Source organism: Odocoileus virginianus, chromosome 11 (assembly GCF_023699985.2).
Source record: "Odocoileus virginianus isolate 20LAN1187 ecotype Illinois chromosome 11, Ovbor_1.2, whole genome shotgun sequence".
Lineage (NCBI taxonomy): Eukaryota > Metazoa > Chordata > Mammalia > Artiodactyla > Cervidae > Odocoileus > Odocoileus virginianus.
Window position 1 is genome coordinate 539,671 of NC_069684.1, and position 19,162 is coordinate 558,832.

Sequence of the window (19,162 nt, forward strand, 5' to 3'; positions counted from 1 at the left end):
ACCCCAGGCTGCCCCCCAGAAGCCCTTGCCCCTTCCAGCTGCGGGAATCCCACCAGGAACAGGGAGAAGTAGGTGCACATGGGGGTGGGGGAAGGGGGGCGGGAGTCTCTCTCCACGAAGGGAAAGGCTCAGGCCAGGCCACAAGGGTCAACCCCAGGCCCCCAGCTCCGAGCTGCCTTGGGTCTGAGCCAGGTCAGCCACCCTGGGGGTGGGCAGTAGAGACACCCCGTAGCAGGGTCTGGGGGCTTCCCCCGCCCCCAGCCCCACAGGCCTCCTCCCAGAACCGTGACATCTGCTCAGGGACCCACGAGGGTGGCCAGCCTCTGGCTCTCACGCAAGGCGACCCCCATGTCTGCTTTGCTGCTATGCCACCTGGAGCCTGGGCCCTGGGTAGGGGAGACCCGAAGTCCAAGACCCCACTGGCCTGCCCCTGGCTCACCCAGTGGGCCTCCTGTTGGCTCCCTGCTGGGCTCCTGTCACCTCAAAACATCCCCTCCGGGTGCCCACAATCCCATCCTCACCCCGCCACCCACTTCCCTGATTCAGCCATCAGAAGGTGACAGCAAACAGCGCTGTGTACGACAGGCCGGGGGTGGCATGCAGGAGGCGTGGAGGGCTGCCTGCAGGCAGGGCAGGGTGGCCCTCTGGCGCTTGGGAGGCCCAAGCGGGGGAGCCCAGGTGGAGGGGACAGGGCAGGAGCCTGGGGACCCCTGGCAGGCCGGGGGGCATGGCCTCCAGCTCAGGTGGCCCCAAGCCCACCCGTATTTCCACGAGTGGGTACTGGGGGGCCTGGGAAAGGAAAGGGGGAGTTGGAAAGAAGGCCACCCTCTCAGGGCAAGCTGCTGATTCTTATCACGAACAGGAAGCTAGGATACCGCAGGAGTGGGGGAGGAGGCGGGGATGGGTGCCCCGCACTGCACCGCCAGTGCCCCCAGGCCCCTAAGGTCTGAGCCTGCAGGCTGTGAGCACCCCTCCCCTCAGGGTTGGAGGAGCTGGAGGCTGTGCTCTTGGCTGGAGAGCTGGGGGCCCAGAGGTGCAGAAAGTGGGTGGGGTGGGGTGGGTAATGGTTGGGCACCAGGTAAGACCCCAAGGACAGCTCAGTTCCCTTTGGCTATATTTGGGGGTGACACTCACCTTCCCTCCTACTCACCCTGTGCCCCTTTCTACTTAAGAGATGCCTGGACATCACTGGAGGTGTAGACGCAGCTGCAGGTGCTGGGTGCCAGCAGAAGCCTCAGAGAAGATAGGGCCCTGCGACAGCCCCCAGCCTGGCCTGAGCCCCGTCCAGGGTGGATGCTGCCCCATCCGGGCTGTGGGGTGCAGACGAAGGCCTGGAGGCCGTGGGAGCGACACCCGTCCTGAGCCTCCCCCTGCCCCAGCGTGGACCCCCATGGCTCTCAGGCTGCTCACTCCGCCTGCCAATGTGTGTCAGAGCTGGGTGCGGGGCGCAGGAGACCAGGAGGACCCCGCTGAGCCCTGCTGAGACAGGGGTCCCTGCTCCTCCCTGCTTCTCAGGAGCCCTCTCCCTAGGGGCCGAGGAACGCCCCTCCTGCATTGGTCAGAGGGCGGATCCTGCTGTGCTGGGAGCCGTCTGCCAGAGAAGTGGCTCCCGGAGGGCCAAGAGAGGCTGGCCCTCTCCTGTGGGGGCTGAGGTCTCTGAGCTGCATCTCAGCAGGGCCCCACCCCCTTCCTCCAGCCGCTCCCCAGGTCCAGGGCTGGGAGCCCCAGGGTCAGGAGCCCCTCAGAGGGGCAGGTGGATTGGGAATTCCCAATACAAGCCCTGTTCCTGCAACACCTGCCTGCCCTGGGGTCAAAGGCCATGCCTTGATAGAGCCCCCGAGGCAGAGTCTCAGGACTGGCCTGCTGTGGGGCCCTGCCGCTCCAGCCCGCCCTGTCCTCTTTGCTCCTCTCGGAGGAGAAGCCCTGATCCCAGGTCCCCCACACACCCCCAGATCCCGGGCCAGCCCAGCGCGCTTCGTGTCCCTGGCCGTGTGGGGGAGACAGAGATACAGAGAGCTGGAGAGGTCCCGGGGTGTGGGAGTCTGGGCCATCTGGAGCCTCCAGCCCTTCTCCTCCTGGAGACTATCTTCCGGGGCGTGGGGGTGCTCAAGGCCAGGCTGCCGCGGTGGGCGTGGGGGGGAGGCCCGGAAGACGGACGCTGGGCTGCAGCAGGGGAAACCACTGTCGGCACTGGCACTCGGGAGCCAGGGAGCCAGCATGCCCAGACTGCCCACCACCTGCCTCTGCGTCTGGCCCCCTCTCCCCAGAAGGAACAATAAGTAAGGCTCCAGGAGGACCCCTGGGGCTCCAGGTGGAGGATGTGGGTTTGTCTGTGGGAGTGGCTGCCGGGAGAAGACAGAGCCCTTGGGGTACTTTCTGCTGAAGGGAGATGCTGGGCTGGGAGGCTGCTTCCTACGTCTGAGTCTTCCTTACCTTCTCGAGCGTTTCCACCCCCTCCACCCCCGTCCTGGCCAAGGCTGTCCCCCTCGGCTGGCTGGGGGCTGACAGGTGTGCCCCTACCTTCCCCAGGCCCCATCCATAGGACTTGACATGGGGTCTGTGCGGTCCCCAACAGGCCCCCTTTTGTGGGGACTATTAGGCGCAGTCTGAGACCCCACCCCTTACCTAAAACCCAACCCTGTGTACCTTTTCTAATTAGATTCTGAATTAGGCTGTTTCCATCCCACTGCTCCAGGCTCTGCCGGTCCGGCTAAGTGCGGTGCCCCAGGTGAGGGGGGCAGGGAGGGTGGAGTGTTTCCCCCTCAAGGCCAGACTAGGACCTCCCCCCTTTCACATCAGTTCCCCTAGTTGTTCCCCCACCTCCTCTTTTGAAAGAATGCATGTGCACGCACACACACACACACACACACACACACACACACACACACACGTGTGAGCGGCCTGGAAAATCTGATGGGGCTGCAGTGCTGAGCTTCCAGAGGCTGGTGGGCGGCTCTGAGGTTTGGGGCTGGCCGAGTGGGGCGAGAGAAGGGTCCGCAGAAGCCAGCTCCTTGCCCAGCGTCTCTGTACCTGCCTCTGTGCTACGCGTCCCTCTCCCGACTTCCAGCTTGGAGACCAGGGCCCTATCCTTTCCTCCGTCCCCCTCCCCACCTTTCCCCATGTCAGCTGCCTGGGCTGGGGGCTCCAGGGAGTGCTTCCAGGTGAGTCCTTGGCTCCAGGCTGCAGGAACCCCTAGGCCTCAGCAGCACCTGTGTCCACAAGGGGGTGGCGGGTGTGTGTGTGTGTGTGTGTGTGTGTGTGTGTGTGTGTGTGGAGGGTCTAGATGGAGCAGGCAGGGGTTGGAAGCAAGCACACGTCCAGGGCGTCAGGGCTCAGGAGCCGAGGCTGGAGGCCCAGGTTCACCCTGGGGCAGGGGCTCGCTCTTCCCTCCGTGGACATCGCTTCCTTACGGGGGGTGCAAGGACGAGAAGCAGGAGGGCTGTCCTGGGTCCACCACCCCTGCAACAAAGGCCTTTAGAACGTGCTCCTCCGTGTCCAGAAGGGGACACACTCACAGCTGTCTGTCCACCCAGCTCCCAGCACCACGATGTCACCAGGACCCTCCCGGTAGGAACACGGATGCCCCGTCCTCCTCTCCCCAGGGCAAGGCGTCGGGAGTCAGCTGTCTCTGCCCACACCGGGGCGTTGCTTCTCCAGGTCTGAGTCTCTTCCTGCCTGGAAAGCCAGCTGCTGAAGACGTGCAGGTAGGGCCAGAGCGGGAGGCAAGTGTGTCTGCAGCCAGGGGTTGCGACCCCCCTCCCTCCTCCCGGAGCCCTGCTGGGAACAGGGTCTGGGGTGGAAAGGCAGCCGAGCTCTCCAGGGAGCCGGGAGCTGAGCGGCCGATGCAGAACAGCCCCTCCTGCTGCCTCCTAGCTCTCCCTGCAGACGCCCTGGGATGAGGCCCCCAGCCCTGTTCGCGGTGCCCCTTTGGCTCCCAGGCTTCTTGGCCAAGGTGAGGCGGGCCCCGGGGCCATGGCCAGCGTGGGGAGGGGGTCCTGCTCTCTGTGGTGTCCAGGCCTCCTGCTGCGCTGAGGGCCCCAGCTGATCTGCGCGGAGTTGGGCAGAAGCAGCTCCTCCCCAGCCCCACAGGACACAGAGCAGCTGCCCCGGTTGGGGCCTCCACGCCTCGGTGTCCTGCCTGCTGCCCTTAGGCCATGCCTGGGGTGGGGGACGGACAAGCGGACAGCCTTTTCTCTGCTCTTGGCTGCAGCCAGAGCCTCTGCCCCTCTCTCCCACCCTCATACCCGCTTCCTCAGGAAGATGAGTGCCAGCCCCCGGAAGAGGGTCCCGTAGGGGCCAGTGGAGGTGGTGGTGGAGGAGGGGCGGACAGGGCCCTCTCTCCCCCGGTCCGCCCCTGTCCTGGCCCTTCCTACCCCCGCCTCCTTTAGGGCACAGGGCACTCGGCGCCCTGACGACCCCTGCTCCCCAGGACCGCCCCTGAGGGTGATGGTCAGCAGCCGGGGCAGGTCCGCCAGCCTCACGCTGAGCCGGGCCGCCCCTGGGCCGGGTCGCGGACCCGGCCGCACCCTCCGCCTCAGCCGGCCGAACCCCCGCGGCTCCCCTGAACGGCAGCTGCTCCAGGCCCACACCAACACGTCCAGCTTCGAGTTCCGGGACTTGGTGCCAGGAAGTCGCTACCAGCTGGAGGTGACGGCCCCTGCGGGCAGAACGCCAGCCTCAGCCTCACCGTGCTCACAGGTGCGCGGCCTGCGGACGGGGGCGTGGCCTGTGGGCCGGGGCGTGGCCTGTGGGCAGAGGTGTGGTCTGCGGGCAGGGGCGGGGAGCCTGCGGGCGGGGTCTGTGGACGGGGCGGGGCCTGCGGGGCAGGGACGGGGAGCCTGCAGGCGGGGCCTGTTCGCGGGGGCATGGCCAAGCAGGATGGTGGCCCTGGAGGATTGGTGAGGTCTCTGGGGACCACGCTGGTACAGTGACCTGTCAAGGAGTGCTAGAAGCAGAGATGCTGCCCCCCCTGAACCTAGAGCCCCTCTCTGCCTCGCCGCAGCCCTGTCCACTGTCCAGGACCTGCAGCTCCACGGCTCTGAGAGCCCGTCCAGCCTGGGGGCCTCTTGGGGCTCTGCTCCTGGGGGGCAGGATGGCTACCAGCTTGTCCTCTGCCACCTGGAGTCCCAGACAGTGGTTCACAACGTTTCCACGTCTGCTGGCACCCTGACCTACAATTTTAGCCACCTCCTACCCGGCAGTGAGTATGTCTTGGAGGTTACCACCTGGGCTGCCCACCTCCAAGTGAAGACCAGTGCCCGCCAGTGGACAGGTAGGGCCCGCGCCTGGCAAGGCCCCAGGTGACAGCCGGCTGGGGGTAGGGGTGGTCCAGAGCCATGAGCCAATGTGATGAGGCTCCTGGCTCCTGTGCGGGCTTGGTGCCGGGTCCCTGGCTGGGCCCCTTCCCCAGTCCGGCTCTGTCCCGCCTGCCCTCCTCTAGCTCCTGTACCTCCAGGGCAGCTAGTGCTGCGTGCCCTGGGCACCAGGGCCCTGCGGGCCTCCTGGGGCAGCTCTGGGGGGGCCGCCTGGCTGCACCTCCTGCTCACAGACCTGCTCGGGGGCTCCAACCTGCCGGCGGGCGTCACAAGAGGTGTCTCCAGTCACACCTTCCCATGCCTCTCTCCTGGAACCCCCTACACGCTGACACTCGGCGCTGTCGCCGGTTCCCATTGGGCAGCGGGGCCCAGTGCCACCGAGTGGACCCGTGAGTGCTGGGGGTTTGCTGGCCACTGCAGACGTCCCTCAGCCAAGCAGGCTGATCCGGCCATGCGGGGAGCATCCAGAGTCCTGCAGGGAAGGGCTGAGGCCCAAGAGTGCCCGCCTGCTGGCTGGTGGTAAAAGCCCCCACCCCGAAGGTGACAGTGATGACAATTGCCGTGTGCCGGCCCCACGCCAGGCACTTCTGTGTGGCACATCATTTAACCCCCATAAGTTGTGCTGTTCCCCGTGATGGTGGGGAGACCAAGGTTCAGAGACAGGGACCAGTCCCGAGGCTCAGGAGTGTTCGGGCTGGGCTGAGCCCCGGGACCCAATGCCCCTCTGCTCAAGGACGTGCCTTCTCACTCTGGGGAAGGTGGAGGAACCAGGCGGCCGGGTCTGAACCCGTTGCTGCCACTGCCTGGCTGTGGGTCTCCAGACAGAGTGCTTGCCATCTCTGTGCTTCGGCCTCTGCCCCTCGAAGGGGACCGCAGCGGCCGTGCTGCGACGATGTGCCAGGCCTGGCCCCGGGAGTGCTCTCGTGTTTCCGCATTCTTGGCTGGGTCCCAGGACTCACCCAGCAGGTGGCCTGTCCAGGGTGCACAGCAAGGAGCTGGCCGGCTGCAAGGACTTTCTGTATGTGTCTCCCTCCCCCGCAGGTCCCTCCACGGCCCTGGACCTGTGGCTCGCTCCCCAGACCCCAGGGCTTGGGGCCAGCTGGAAGGCAGGCCCCGGGGCCTGGGAGGGTTACCTGCTCAGGCTGAGTGGGCCTGTGGAAAAGACCCTAAGTTTGGGCCCAGGGGCCCTCAACGTCACGTTCCCAGGGCCCCTGCCATCCAGACACTACGCTCTGGAGCTCAGAGTTCTGGCAGGGCCTTATGAGGCCCGGTCCCAGGCCGCTGCCTGGCTGGGTGGTGAGTCCGGGCCGGTGGTGAACGGGCTGGGGTCCTGCCCAGGGGCGCCTACCTTGAGAGGGGTGGACCCTCACCCTCCAGGGCCCACACCCCTCCAGATGCTGCAGCCCAGCACCCGCAGGGCAGCGGTACCGAGCTGCCCCTGGATGGGCCAGAGGCCAGCAAGGAGCCTGGGAGCCGGACACTGCCCTACTCCGAGGGGGCCCCCTGCCTCCTCAGAAACATCTCAGGGCCACCTGGTGCCACCCAGGTCACGCTCCACGGGCCTGGGGCCCACTCCCAGGTGGACGCTGTCTCTGCTCTGGGCACTGCCACCACAAGCCCCACAGGCCACGCAGGTGAGTGCGGGCCACCGCGTCCCCTGGCCTTGGGGCTGGGGCTTTGCCGTGAGTGGAGAGGGGCTGTCACAGGCCCACACACCACACGTGCCCCCTTACCTCCATCTCCTCTGCCAGGGCCCCCCATGCCACAGTCGCTGGGGGTCACCAGCAGGGACAGCCCCTCCGCCCTGACCGTTGGCTGGGCCCTGGCACCAGGGCCGCGGGAAGGCGACAGGGTCAGCTGGCACCAGGAGGGTGGCCAGGGCTCGCTGGGCGGTCTTGTCGACTTGGGCCCGGACAACGCCAGCCTGACACTGCGGGGTCTTGTGCCCGGCTCCTGCTATGCTGTGTCGGTGTGGACTCGGGTCGGGAACCTTAGTGCCAGCATCCAAAGGGCTCGCGCCTGCACACGTGAGTTCCCGGCTGCAGCCCCTGGGAGGCCAGCCCTGGGTAGTGGGGTGGGTACCACCATCCTTCACACGCCTTCCTCTGTGTGCCTGACTCAGAGGCCATGTGTCTATTCAGAGCAGGGCATTTCATGAACCTGTTTGCAAGCATTCCCCACCTCATACCATTGGGTCAGTCGTCCACCCATCCAATCATCCACCCATCCTTCCAACCATCCATCCATCCAACCATCCACCCTTCCTTCCAACCATCCATCCATCCTTCCAACCATCCATCCATCCTTCCAACCATCCATCCATCCATCCTTCCAACCATCCATTCATCCCTCCAACAAATATTTAAAGAATGCCTTCCATGTTTAGGTATGGGGCTACATGCCAAAGCTAAAAATTATGAAGAAGATAGTGTAGAAAGGCAGACAGATAAGTAAACAGATGGTTGATGTGTCTGTTAAAGTGGTTTATGTTGGTGGTTATATCATAGGGTGAGTGTGAATGCACAGTGTGTTCAAACCACGTGAGTCTCTGTCTTCACGGGTTAAGATCGAGGACTATGAGGAATGTTCTGTGGTTCTGGCTAATCTTTCAGGGCTCATAGAAGGGCCACCTTAGGGGGTCAAGGAAGGTTTCCCCGAGGAAGGGACTGGGCCAAGGAGCACGTGGGTCTGAGTAAGGTGGTCAGAGAGGGGCCTTAGTGAGGGGGAGTGTGTCCCCAGGCCCGGAGGCGGGGAAGAGAGAGAGGGAAGGAGCTCGCAGAGAGACCCGGTCCTGGTGTGAGCCTGGGGGTGTGGGGGCTGGCGCTGGGGGCGGGGCAGGCAGAACAGAGTCACCCTCGGAGCTGAGGCCTGGGAAGCAGGGAGGGGAGCAGGCACGGGGCAGGGCCTAAGCTAGCCAAGACGTTTTCCTGGGAATCAAGGGGGCGGTTGAGTCCAGGGCTGACTGTGTTGGAGACCAGCCTGGGGGTGTGGCAGGGGGCCGGGCGGGGGGGCTCGAATCCACCTCTCGCTCATTCTGCAGTCCCTGCACCACCTGCCAACCTGAGCCTGGGCCTGGCTGCCCAGACCCCTGCCCTGAGGGCCGTCTGGAACCCCCCCACGGGGGGCAGGGACAGCTTCCTCCTGCGGCTCTACTGCCTGCAGCCTCAGGCTCTGGAGAGCCAGGAGACCCTGGGCCCCGAGGCGCAGACCTTCTCCTGGGCCTGGCTGGCTCCGGGCACCGAGTTCCTGGTGTGGCTGGCCACCCTGCGGGGCCCCGACCAGAGCAGCAGCGCCAACGCCACGGGCTGGATGCATGAGTGCCCCGCCCGCCCCGCTGACCACCCTTGCTGGGTGTCCCGGGGGCTGACCCCTGAGCTCCATGGTCAGTGAGCAGGCCGCTGGGTTGACGACAGCTGCTCCCCGGCCCTGGAGCACCAGGGTACCCCTTGCCGTCTGGGAGCCCCTGGGTGCCCTAATCCCCTCTGGGCCGGGACCCCCCAGTGACTTGGCCTTAATCCCGTCTTCCGAGGCTGCATCTCCGAACACAGCCACGTTCTGAGGCCCTGAGGGTCAGGAGGTGTACGTGAATGTGGGGGGACACAGTTCAGGTCCTAACCTCCTTTCTCCACCCCCCTACCCCACTCTCCCTGCAGGCCCCCTCGCCCCTGCCCTGGTGAACGTGACCAGTGAAGGCGCCACCCAGCTCCGGGCGTCCTGGGTCCATGCGCCGGGGGGCCGGGACGGCTACCGGGTGACCCTGTACCAGGCGGGCGTCCCGGTGCACTCCAGCCCCGTGGGGGCCCAGGTGGACGGCGCCAGCTTCTCGGCTCTGACTCCGGGCACTGAGTACGAGGTGGAGGTGGTCACGCAGGCTGGGCCCCTCCGTGCAGTGGCGGCCAGTGTTGCCGGCTGGACCCGTGAGTGGGCGTGGGGACGGGGAAGGGCGGAGCGATGGGCGGGGTCGCCCGGAGCCCCTCCCTCGGGGCGCCCCCCCCCGCCCCCAGCCCCTCGTCCCGCCTGCGGCCTAGGGCCCCGCGTGCGGTCAGACATGGCCTGCTCTCCTCCCACAGCCCCAGTGGTGCCTGCGGAGCTGCTGGCGTCCATGCGGGCGGGCAGCGCCGTGGTCAGCCTGGCCTGGGCCGGCGGCCCCCTGGGTCACGGAGCCTGCCACACGCCGCTCGCGGGGGCCGGGCTCCTGTCCCGGGAGCAGCCCCTGGCCCTGGGCCAAGCCCGCCTCGTCCTGAGGGACCTCGCGCCTGGACGCAACCCCTCCTTGACCGTGCGGTGCCGGCGGGGCCCCTCCAGGCCTCCACGCACCCTGTGGGGCTGCCCGTGGGTATGCTGGCGTCTGTTGCGGGCCGGGGCACCCTGAGCGCTAAGCCGTCCCGCCCCGCCCCTTCTCGCGCAGTGGGAGCCCTGCCCTCCCGCCCTGGGCCGCCCCTCGCTCTCCAGATGGGTGGGGGTGGGGGGCGTCCGGAGGAGCGCTCGTTTCTCCCTGCGGCCGCTGTTCCTTTCTGGGGTAAAAGTGCCCAGTGCCTCTGAGCCTCTGCGCTTGCGCACTGACCCCCACTCGATACGGAACTCCTGAACCCACAGAGCCTGAGCCGGTGGAGGACGTGCAGTGCCAGCCCGAGGCCACACGCCTGGCCCTGGTCTGGACTGTGCCCGTGGGGGACGTGGACACCTGTCTGGTGGTGGCGGAGCAGCTGGCGGCGGGAGGGGCCGCCCAGCTCGTCTTCCAGGCCAACACCTCCGGGGGCGCCCTCCTCCTGGCGCGCCTGGTGCCCGCCACGTCCTACCACCTCAGCCTCTCAGTGCCGGGCAGGAACGGCCTGTGGAGCCGGGCGGTCAGCCTGGTGTGCGCCACCACGCCCGAGGGTAGGCGCCTCCGGCCCCCTCCCCACGGGCCCACCGCCCAGCCCCCGCCTCAGCCCTGCCCCCGACGCCACTACCCCACGGGGCTCATGCCCGTGCGCCTGGCCCTGCCCGGGAACTGCCCTGCCCTCAAGGGCGGCTCTGCTTTCAGCGCCTCACTCCCCCTCCGCTCCCAGCCTGGCACTCCCCGGAACTGGCCGCAGCCCCCAGGCTGGAGCCCGAGACAGGGATGGGCGTGCTGATTGCCCAGGGCATGTTTGGCGAGGAGGACAGGCAGATCCAGTGGTACGGGGTCATTGCCACCACCAACATGTCGCGTGAGTCCCGGCCACACGGTGGGGGCCCCTGGCTACCACCTGGCAGGGGTGGTGAGGGGCTGGGTGCTGACACGGGCAGAATGGATGTCGGGGTCAGGGGGTGTCCCAGCACAGGAAGGGGTTGGGGCATTCTGGAGCGTGGAACTGGCACATCCAGCAATGCGGGTCATCCTGGGTCCCACCACCGTCTGCTCCTCTCCCAGTGGCCCGGCCTCCCCGCGAAGCTGTCAGCTGCACGTGGTAGGACCACTGCTATGGCAGCTGCGACGCCCACCTGGCGGTACTGCTCTCCAGCCCCTTCTACCCCGGGCCCTGGGCTGTGCCCACATCCTGGCCGGTGCCTGTGGGCACGGACGACTGCGGCTGGACCCGCGACATATGTAGCAGGCAGCTCAGACTGGGCTCCCGGCATCGGTGAGGGCCGCAGCTGAGGGAGGGGGAGACTCCGGGTTTCGCTGGGGCCGCTCACACCTCATGACAACCAGAGCCTGCGCTGATGCAGGGGAGGCGCGCGGGGCTTCCTGGTGGGCAGGGCACGCCCAGAGCGCCCCGGTCCCTGGCTCCTTCCAGGGCGGGCAGGGGTGGGCTCCTTTTCACTTCGCTGCGGGAGGCAGTGGGCACTCTGCCGGTTCAGGTGACGGGATTGGAAGGCTCCGCAGGTGGGGGGCTCCTGCTGCCTGGGACTCAGCCTCTTGGGAGGGGTGCGGCCCCTCTGCCTGGCCCCCCACCACAGGAGGTCCTGCTCCTCTGCCCCAGGTTCAGTGTCGTGGCCTTTTCCAGGCACAGCCCTGACACCCTCATCGCCGTCTCAGCCTTTTCAGGTAGGCAGGCGCCCGGCAGGGCTCCCAGTGGGTCCTGGGTGGGGGGCTGCTGCTGAGCCTTGTCCCAGCCACTGGCGGGGACCTGTCCCACGTGGCAGTGCTGGGAGCCGCCGGGCCAGGAGGAAGGTGGTCTGGGCGGGCTGGGCAGGCTGGGGGGCGGTGGGCGGACAGACGTGGAGGAAACGGTCTCCCCTCCTGCCTCCGCCCTGCGAGATCGTGGGGCAGCGCTGAAGCAGTAGAGATGTGAGGAAGCTGTGAGTGAGAGACAGTGGGGACTCAGCCTGCCTAGCAGCTGTGTGACAAAGAGGAAAACAAGCAAATTAATCTCGGCAACGTTTTCTTTAAACTGAGATACTGAAAATCTATCAACGTGATTAATTTTTGAAATAATGAGATAGTTTGCATTTATTTTTTTTTTATCAGTAAAGCTCTGCAATCCTGTCTGCATTTCACACTTGTAGCAAATCTGAACTCAGCCACTCTGTTTCAAATGCTCAGCAGCCCAGGGCTGTGAGGCGACCTCCCCCGCCCTCCTCTCCGGAGGGGGTTCAGGGTGGGCGGGGCCACCCAGGGACTGGGGGGAGGGGGCCCCCTCACTCGGAGCTGGAGGGACTGTGCTCAGTTCCCATTTGGGGCCCCCCCACCCCCCAGCCTCCACAGCGTCCATCCGGGGTTTGGGGCTCCCTTCCAAGGGGGTCTGTCTCTGTGCCCTCCCCCAAGGGCCACAGGTCAGCTCCAGGCCCCCAGCTCACGCCCACCCGCCATCCGCAGAGCCCCGGACCAGCCCCTCCCGGTGGCAGCGGGCATCGTGGCCGGCGTGCTCGCCCTGGGTGTCTTGCTGGGCCTGCTGTGCTGGAGGCGAGTGAACGGGCAGAGGTGAGTGAGGGGAGGGCCACCCGCCGCTGGGGGGGGCCCCGGATGGCCTCCCACCACCCCATCACCCCTGCAGGGCAGAGAAGAGCCTGCGCTCCCAGGAGCTGACGGTTTACAACCTGCGGTGAGCACCTGCCCGTGCTGGACTGGGCAGGCAGCCTCAACCTCGACTCCCCCCTGCCCCAGCCAACCCTGTCGTCACCTGGGCCCTGACCAACCGCTTGACTTCAGGCTGGGTCGCTTTCTTCTCCTTCCTCTGGGGCTTGGGCCATAATCTACCCTCGGGTCCCTCCTCTGCCTCCTGACATTGGCCTCACGCTGAGCAGACACCCAGAGCGTCCTCAGGGCCCAGGGCCTGGCCCTCCAAGACTCCTGCCCACCTCCACGTGTCGTCCTGTCTGCCCCCCCGGCCCCCCTCCCCCGCGTCCCTGGCTGGAGCCCAGGGCTGTGCGCTCATGCCCACTGGCACCAGGGCAGGACTCCACACACCAGGCCCTTCGCCTGCCCCCACCCAGGCAGACCCACCGGTCCATCCCCGTGCACAGCTTCCAGCAGAGCTTTGAGGCCAAGAGTGCCCACGCCTACCAGGCCTTTTTTCAGGAGTTTGAGGTGAGGCCTCTGCCCGGCCCACGCTCTGGGGGACCCCCATCTGGTGTGGGGGGCGACGTGGGTCTGTCCCGGCCCCAATCTCTGCAGGAGCTGAAGGAGGTGGGCAAGGAGCAGCTGAGGCTGGAGGCTGAGCACCCTGCCAACAGCACGAAGAACCGCTACCCTCACGTGTTGCCCTGTGAGCGCGGCAGCGGGCGGGCGGGGCTGCAGCTGGCCCGGAGTGGCCTGCTGTGCCCACTCCCAACACACACCTTACCCCCTGCAGACGACCACTCCCGGGTCAGGCTGGCCCTGCTGGACGGGAAGCCCCACTCCGACTACATCAATGCCAGCTTCATCCCGGTAGGGCTGCCCGCAGGCTGGCTGTGGCGTCTTCTGCGTTTGCAGGGCTGTCCTGCCCTGGCCATCCATGAAGACTGCCAGCTCGTGTATCTGTGTGTTCCGCGTTGGCCCTGCAGGGGGCGGGGCGGGGCTGCTTGGACTTCGCCCTTCAAAGGAGCAGGTGTGAGTGTGTGTGTGTGTGTGTGTGTGTGTGAGAGAAATGGTGCTCAGAAGAAACGTTTGGACTAGACGTCCAGAAAGGTTTCCTAGAGGAGAGATATCTGGGCTCTTATCACAGAATCCTGACAAGTAGCGATAGGGGTGGATGTCATTGGAAAGACCCGGAGAAGAGCCAGGGTGGGGGGGCCTGCAGACAGAGCTGGGTGGGGTGTCGGGTGGGGGCAGGAGAAGCAGTGGGGGCTGCTGAAGTGGAGCAACCGCCGGGTGGGGCGGGGGCGCTGGGCGGGCAGTGGGCCCCGGGGGGACACAGGTGGTGTGGGCAGGTGGCCTGGGGCAGCTACTTGGGGCCCTTCTGGTCTCGTCATCATCCCTTCCAGGTAGGGCTGTCTCCGAGCCAGCCTCCTGTTTGGGTTTCTGGCGTGCATGTGTTCACGTGTGTGCACACGTGCCGGCATGCACACACAGTCCTCACGGAGATCCCGCATGGATGCTCAGCTGCGTGCAGGGGGCCCCGTTCACATCTTCCTGTCCCCCGCCCCAGGGTTACACCCACCCGCAGGAGTTCATCGCCACCCAGGGGCCTCTCAAGAAGACATTGGCGGACTTCTGGTGGCTGGTGTGGGAGCAGCAGGTCCGCGTCATCGTCATGCTGACCGTGGGCATGGAGAACGGGCTGGTGAGCACGCTGCAGCCCCGGGCGGCCACCAGGTGGCAGGCTCTGCCTGCAGGCCTGGCTGTGGGTCTGGGAGGTGGGCAGGGACGGGGACCAGGCACCCAGGCTCCCAGCTGGACTGGCCTGTGCTGCCCCTGATGTTACAGTGGCCCCCTGCTGCTCCGGGCCCAGGGCCAGGGGTGGCGGAGACAGGGCAGTCTGCGTTTTTGCTTTGGACACACCTGTGTCCTGCTCCACATGGGGCCCTGGGACAGCACCTCCGAGCCTTTCCGTGGAGCCGCGTGGCATGGCCAGGTGACCTTGAGTAAGGCCGTGCAGTTGGCCCAGAAGCCCGGCCGCTGCCTGGAAGCCCTGGGGCCACCTGAGTTCTGGGGTGGGGGTGCTGGGGCCCGCCCAGGACAGAGTGGCTTCTGGACGAGGAGGGCGGCCGAGATGGAGGGCGGGAGGGATGCCAATCGAGTTGGGGTGGCTGGGCCCGCCCTGCCCTGACCCGCGTCCCCCCGCTGCCCTCCCGCCCTAGGTGCTGTGCGAGCACTACTGGCCAGCTGACTCCCGCCCCATCACCCACGGGCCCGTCACCATCCGCCTGCTAGCCGAGCAGGCCCAGGACGAGTGGACCACACGGGAATTCCAGCTGCACCACGTGCATGCCCGCGAGGGGAGCAGGGGGCACTCCTGTGGGAGGGTCAACTCACCCCTGGGTCTCTGGCCTCCTGCCTGCCCGGGAGGCTGATGGTTACGGAAGGGCCGGGCGGCAGAGCGGAGACTCAGGGTCATCCGAGGCCGGGAGAGAAAGGACGTCTCCGCCTGTGCTGTGCTTGGCTCAGGCCCCCGAGCCCCATCTGCCTCCTGGGCCGTGACCTCCTGGGGCAGCGGTGCCCCCTACCTGGGCGCCCCCAGCAGGCAGACTAGCTGGAGGATGGAGGAGCCAAGGCAGCACCCTGGGCGGGGGGGGGGTCCAGCCTGCCCGCGGGTTCTGGTGGCAGGACAAGGGCCGAGTGAGGACCCCTGCCCCGCCCCCAGGCTGCCCAGCAGCGGCCGCGGAGGGTGAAGCAGCTGCGGTTCACCACCTGGCCGGACCACAGTGTCCCCGAGGCCCCCAGCTCCCTGCTGGCCTTCGTGGAGCTGGTCCAGGAGCAGGCAAGGGCCACCGTGGGCGCAGGGCCCCTCCTGGTGCACTGCAGGTGAGGCGGATGGCGGGCGGGGGGCACGGGAGCCCCCCCACCCGGACCCTCTGCCCCTGCCCTGGGCCCTCCGTCCTGCAGGGCCCGCCCTGCAGGTGAGGCAGGCTGTGAGCTGGGTGCACAGAGAGGCCCCTCACAGCCAGCCCTCTGTCCCCACAGTGCGGGCGTGGGCCGCTCGGGCACCTCTGTGGCCCTGTGGCAGCTGCTGCGGCAGCTGGAGGAGGAGCAGGTGGTGGACGTGTTCCACGCGGTGCGTGTGCTGCGCCTACACCGGCCGCTCATGATTCAGACCCCGGTGGGCGCGCGTGCGGGGGCGGGGGCTCCTGTGGGCAGGGGCGTGGGGCGGAGGGACGGGCAGAGGGCACAGATGGGGGCGCACGGGCAGGGATGCGCGGATGGGGACAGGTGGGGCGCTCAGGCGGGCAGGGGCGCAGGCGGGTGGAGGGCACGGGTGCGGGCGCGAGCGCGGGCGGGGACCCTTCGAGGAGGTGGGTCCTGAGGCCTGGCCACAGGATTCCAGGGGGCAGGGAAGGGCCCCGGGGCTTGTCTCCCTTTGGGCGGGGGTCCACAGGGGTGGATGGCCCCCACCAGGTCTCACACTTGGCCCCACGGAGGACTCCCAGAGATCCTCCCCTGCCGCGGCCCGGCCGCAGGGCTGGTCGGGTCTGGAAGTCTGGAAGCCCTCTGCTGGGCCACAGCCCCTCAGCCAGCGCCCCCACCCCCCTGCCCCCCTACCAGAGCCAGTACATCTTCCTGCACAGCTGCCTCTTGAGCAGGGTCCTGGAAGGGCCCCACAGCACCCATGCTGCCCAGTACGTGCGCCCTGGGGGCCTGGTGGGGGGTGGGGGGGATGGAGGGGGGAGGAGGAGAAGGAGGTGGGAATGGGGGTTGGAGGGGGGAGATGGAGGTGGGGAATGAGGGGATGGAGAGGGGATGGGGGTGGAGGGGGGATGGGGTGGAGGGGGGATGGAAGGGGGAGGGGATGGAGGGGGGAGGAGGGGGGGATGGGGTGGAGGGGGGGATGGGGTGGAGGGGGGATGGAAGGGGGAGGGGATGGAGGGGGGAGGAGGGGGGAATGGGGTGGAGGGGGGGATGGGTGGAGGGGGGATGGAAGGGGGGAGGTGATGGAGGGGGGGAGGGAGTGGAGGGGGATGGAGGGGGGAATGGGGTGGAGGGGGGGATGGGGTGGAGGGGGGATGGGTCGAGGGGGGATGGAGGAGGGATGGAAGGGGGAGGGGATGGGGGGAGGGGTGGAGGGGGGATGGGGTGGAGGGGGGATGGAGGAGGGATGGAAGGGGGAGGTGATGGAGGGGGGAGGGAGTGGAGGGGGATGGAGGGGGGAATGGGGTGGAGGGGGGATGGAAGGGGGAGGGGATGGAGGGGGGAGGGGGTGGACGGGGGATGGAGGAGGGATGGGGTGGAGGCGGGATGGGGGATGGAGGGGGGATGGGGGGGATGGGTGGAGGGGGGATGGGTCGAGGGGGGATGGAGGAGGGATGGAAGGGGGAGGGGATGGGGGGAGGGGTGGAGGGGGGAATGGGGTGGAGGGGGGATGGGGTGGAGGGGGGATGGAAGGGGGAGGGGATGGAGGGGGGAGGGGGTGGACGGGGGATGGAGGAGGGATGGGGTGGAGGCGGGATGGGGGATGGAGGGGGGATGGGGGGGATGGGTGGAGGGGGGATGGAAGGGGGAGGGGATGGAGGGGGAGGGGGTGGAGGGGGATGGAGGGGAGGCAGGGTTCCCCTCCCTCCCACCACCAGGCTGCTGACTCTGTCCACACAGGGCTGCAGAGACCCACAGCGGGCACTGGGCAGCCCCAGGCACCCCCCACGAAACCAGTGCCCCCCGCAGGCCGCAGCCCATCCCCGTGAGGAACTTTGCCCGGGTGTGCACAGAACGGGCCGCCAATGGCAATGCAGGCTTCCTGGGGGAGCACCAGGCGGCTGGGGGCTGGGCAGGGCAGCATGGGGTCCCCTCGAGCCAGGGCTTCTGCACCCTGCCTGCCTCATGTTGCCCCCTGCCCCCCAGCTCCTGCTCCAGGCCCTAAAGGATGAGCCTGGCTCTGGGACACCCCCTCCCCATGGTGAGCAGAATGGTACGGCCTCCAGTGCGTGCCGGCGGGTGCTTGGGCTCGGGTGGACCAGGCACGGGGCATGGGCCTCTGGCGGTCTCACCCCTGCCCCCACTCCACAGATGGCCGTTGTCACGAGTGGTCCCCTTCGGTGGAGAGTGGCCTGGCTAGGGAGATGCTTGAAGCCTGGCTCTTCCCTGTAAGCGCATGCCCTCTGACCGTGTGGGCAGGGCCTGGGGGGTTGGGGGTTCTAGAGCTGAGAGAGTGGGGACACGCTGTGCTCTGCAGGCCAGGCCCTCTGGCCGCGACCACGTGGTGCTCACCGGCCCCGAAGGGCCAGCTGAACTCTGGGAGCTGGTGTGGGAGCATGGGGCCTTCGTGCTGGTCTCCTTGTGCCCACCGGACCCCCAAGAGGAGGTGAGGGGCAGGGCAGAGAGTGGGCCGCCGAGGGCTGGAGTGGGGCACGGAGCGGGCCACGGTGGGGTTGGGCCGGCTGGCCGAGCAGCCCAGATGGGTCCGCCACAGGAGTTCTGGCCCACAGAGACGCAGCCTGTTATCACGGACGCGGTGACTGTGCGCTGGGTGGCAGACGGCAGTGCTGCAGGCTGGCCCTGCACCTTCCTTCATGTCACACATGTAAGCTGGGCTGCGGGGTGGGTGGGGGGCACTCCATAGAGCCTCCCGGACCACCCCCTGGCAGCGGTGCCAACGTCTCTGCCAAGAAGGCGAGCAGGAAGGAGAGACCAGTGCAGCGGCTGCAGTTCCCGTGCTGGGAGCCGGGCCAGGCGCTCCCCACCGAGACCCTGCTGCCCTTCCTGGCCGCCGTGGTCTGGTGCTGCTCCCGGGACACCGAGCAGCCAGGCACGCTGCTCAGTCACTGCAGGTGCCACTGGATGGAGCCCCGGGGAGTGGGCAGAGCACGCACAGCCTCCCGGCTTGGGGCGAGGGCCAGAGGACACAGCCCCCCTCGCTCTGTGCCGACACGCTCTGGGAACCCGTGCCCCTCCGCCTGGGCCCAGGCTGGCGATGGCTCTCCTGGGCGTCCCTCCCCGGTGCCCCAGCCCAGGCCCCCAGTTGCCCCTCCAACTTGAGGTAAATTGCAGCGAGGGTACGGCCCAGCTGGGCACCTTCCTGGCCCTGGAGCAGCTGCTGCAGCAGGCAGGGACTGAGGGCGCCGTGGACGCCTTCACTGTGGCCTTGCAGCAGTCGCAGGCCTGCGGCCTCATGACCCCAATGCTGGTGAGTGGCCCCGGGGCTCAGCCTCGGGACCGGGGGGGGGGGGGGTGCGGGAGGGGTCTGCCCCAGGCCATCCAGGGCCCCCCCCCGCTCTCCGTGGAGGCCGTCCTTCACCGCGGCCCCCCGCCCGCCCCCAGGAGCAGTACGTCCACCTCTACAGCTGCCTCGACAGCGCGCTCTCGGAAGGGCTGCCGTGAGTCACCCAGTCCCTGCTGTGTGGGAGGCGGTGCTGGCCCGGCAAGCCCACTGCGGCCCGGCTTCCCCGGGAGGGCGGCCTGCACGCCAGCCCCGTGCTGTGAAGGGCAATAAACAGTGTGGTCAAACCTGAGGCTGAATGTGTTCTGTCCGGGGAGACTGGGAGATGGGGGTGCTTTCAGCCTGGCCTTGCCTCCCGCCGTGACCCTGCCCAGGGTAGGCGCTGGAGGGTGGCTGTTCCCCGGCCACAGTGGCTGGGTTTCGTGTGCCCCTGCCCTCCACCAGTGAGGGAACCTGGGCAGGAGAACCAGGAAGGAGGGCACAGGTGCCCACCGCGGTGACACCATTGCTCACAGCCTCAGCGGGGCCGGCTGGGGGGTCCTGCATCGACTGCAAGTTCCTGAACGGCTCCTGGGGGAGAGCCTGGGGGACAGAGAGAGGCCGGACAAGGCAAAGCAGGAGCCTCAGTGGGGGCAGACCTGGAGGCGGGGA

General features: G+C 67.8%; 2 protein-coding genes across 4 annotated transcripts; both read left to right on the forward strand.

Annotated features, from left to right (window-relative positions):
- The first annotated feature begins 1,065 nt into the window (after positions 1-1,065).
- On the forward strand, positions 1,066-18,803 carry LOC110130189 (receptor-type tyrosine-protein phosphatase V-like). Its single transcript, XM_070474638.1, is given in 29 exon segments — positions 1,066-2,728; positions 3,534-3,704; positions 3,874-4,651; positions 4,654-4,698; positions 5,003-5,300; positions 5,487-5,704; positions 6,357-6,611; positions 6,710-6,949; positions 7,067-7,342; positions 8,356-8,697; positions 8,969-9,232; positions 9,344-9,651; positions 9,842-10,193; positions 10,235-10,507; positions 10,711-10,921; positions 11,264-11,328; positions 12,100-12,190; positions 12,278-12,325; positions 12,426-12,810; positions 12,898-12,988; positions 13,076-13,152; positions 13,853-13,987; positions 14,505-14,712; positions 14,812-14,957; positions 15,008-15,168; positions 15,328-15,463; positions 15,907-16,002; positions 17,915-18,478; positions 18,613-18,803. Coding segments are annotated over 27 exon segments (5,550 nt in total). The 5' UTR covers positions 1,066-2,728; positions 3,534-3,704; positions 3,874-4,446; the 3' UTR covers positions 18,673-18,803.
- Positions 17,124-18,037, forward strand: LOC139037397 (receptor-type tyrosine-protein phosphatase V-like). 3 transcript variants are annotated; one of them, XR_011490170.1, is made up of 5 exons: positions 17,124-17,263; positions 17,362-17,438; positions 17,528-17,656; positions 17,781-17,875; positions 17,965-18,037. XR_011490170.1 is itself a non-coding variant. In XM_070473791.1 (4 exons), the coding sequence occupies exons 1-4, from the start codon at positions 17,176-17,178 to the stop codon at positions 17,808-17,810; spliced, it is 324 nt and encodes a 107-aa protein (XP_070329892.1). In that variant the 5' UTR covers positions 17,124-17,175; the 3' UTR covers positions 17,811-17,933. The 3 variants fall into 3 exon arrangements, 2 of the variants coding, with proteins under 2 accessions (XP_070329892.1, XP_070329893.1); XM_070473791.1 differs by lacking the exon at positions 17,965-18,037 and having other exon boundaries at positions 17,781-17,933; XM_070473792.1 differs by lacking the exon at positions 17,965-18,037 and having other exon boundaries at positions 17,127-17,251; positions 17,781-17,933.
- Positions 18,804-19,162: the final 359 nt, after the last annotated feature.

Bases quoted from the DNA above. Each gene is read 5' to 3' on its own strand.
- LOC139037397 (XM_070473791.1), top strand. From the start codon at position 17,176: ATGTTGCCCCCTGCCCCCCAGCTCCTGCTCCAGGCCCTAAAGGATGAG. The intron at 17,264-17,361 runs GTACGGCCTCCA...CCCACTCCACAG, and splicing joins TCCCCATGGTGAGCAGAATG to ATGGCCGTTGTCACGAGTGG. The intron at 17,439-17,527 runs GTAAGCGCATGC...TGTGCTCTGCAG, and splicing joins TTGAAGCCTGGCTCTTCCCT to GCCAGGCCCTCTGGCCGCGA.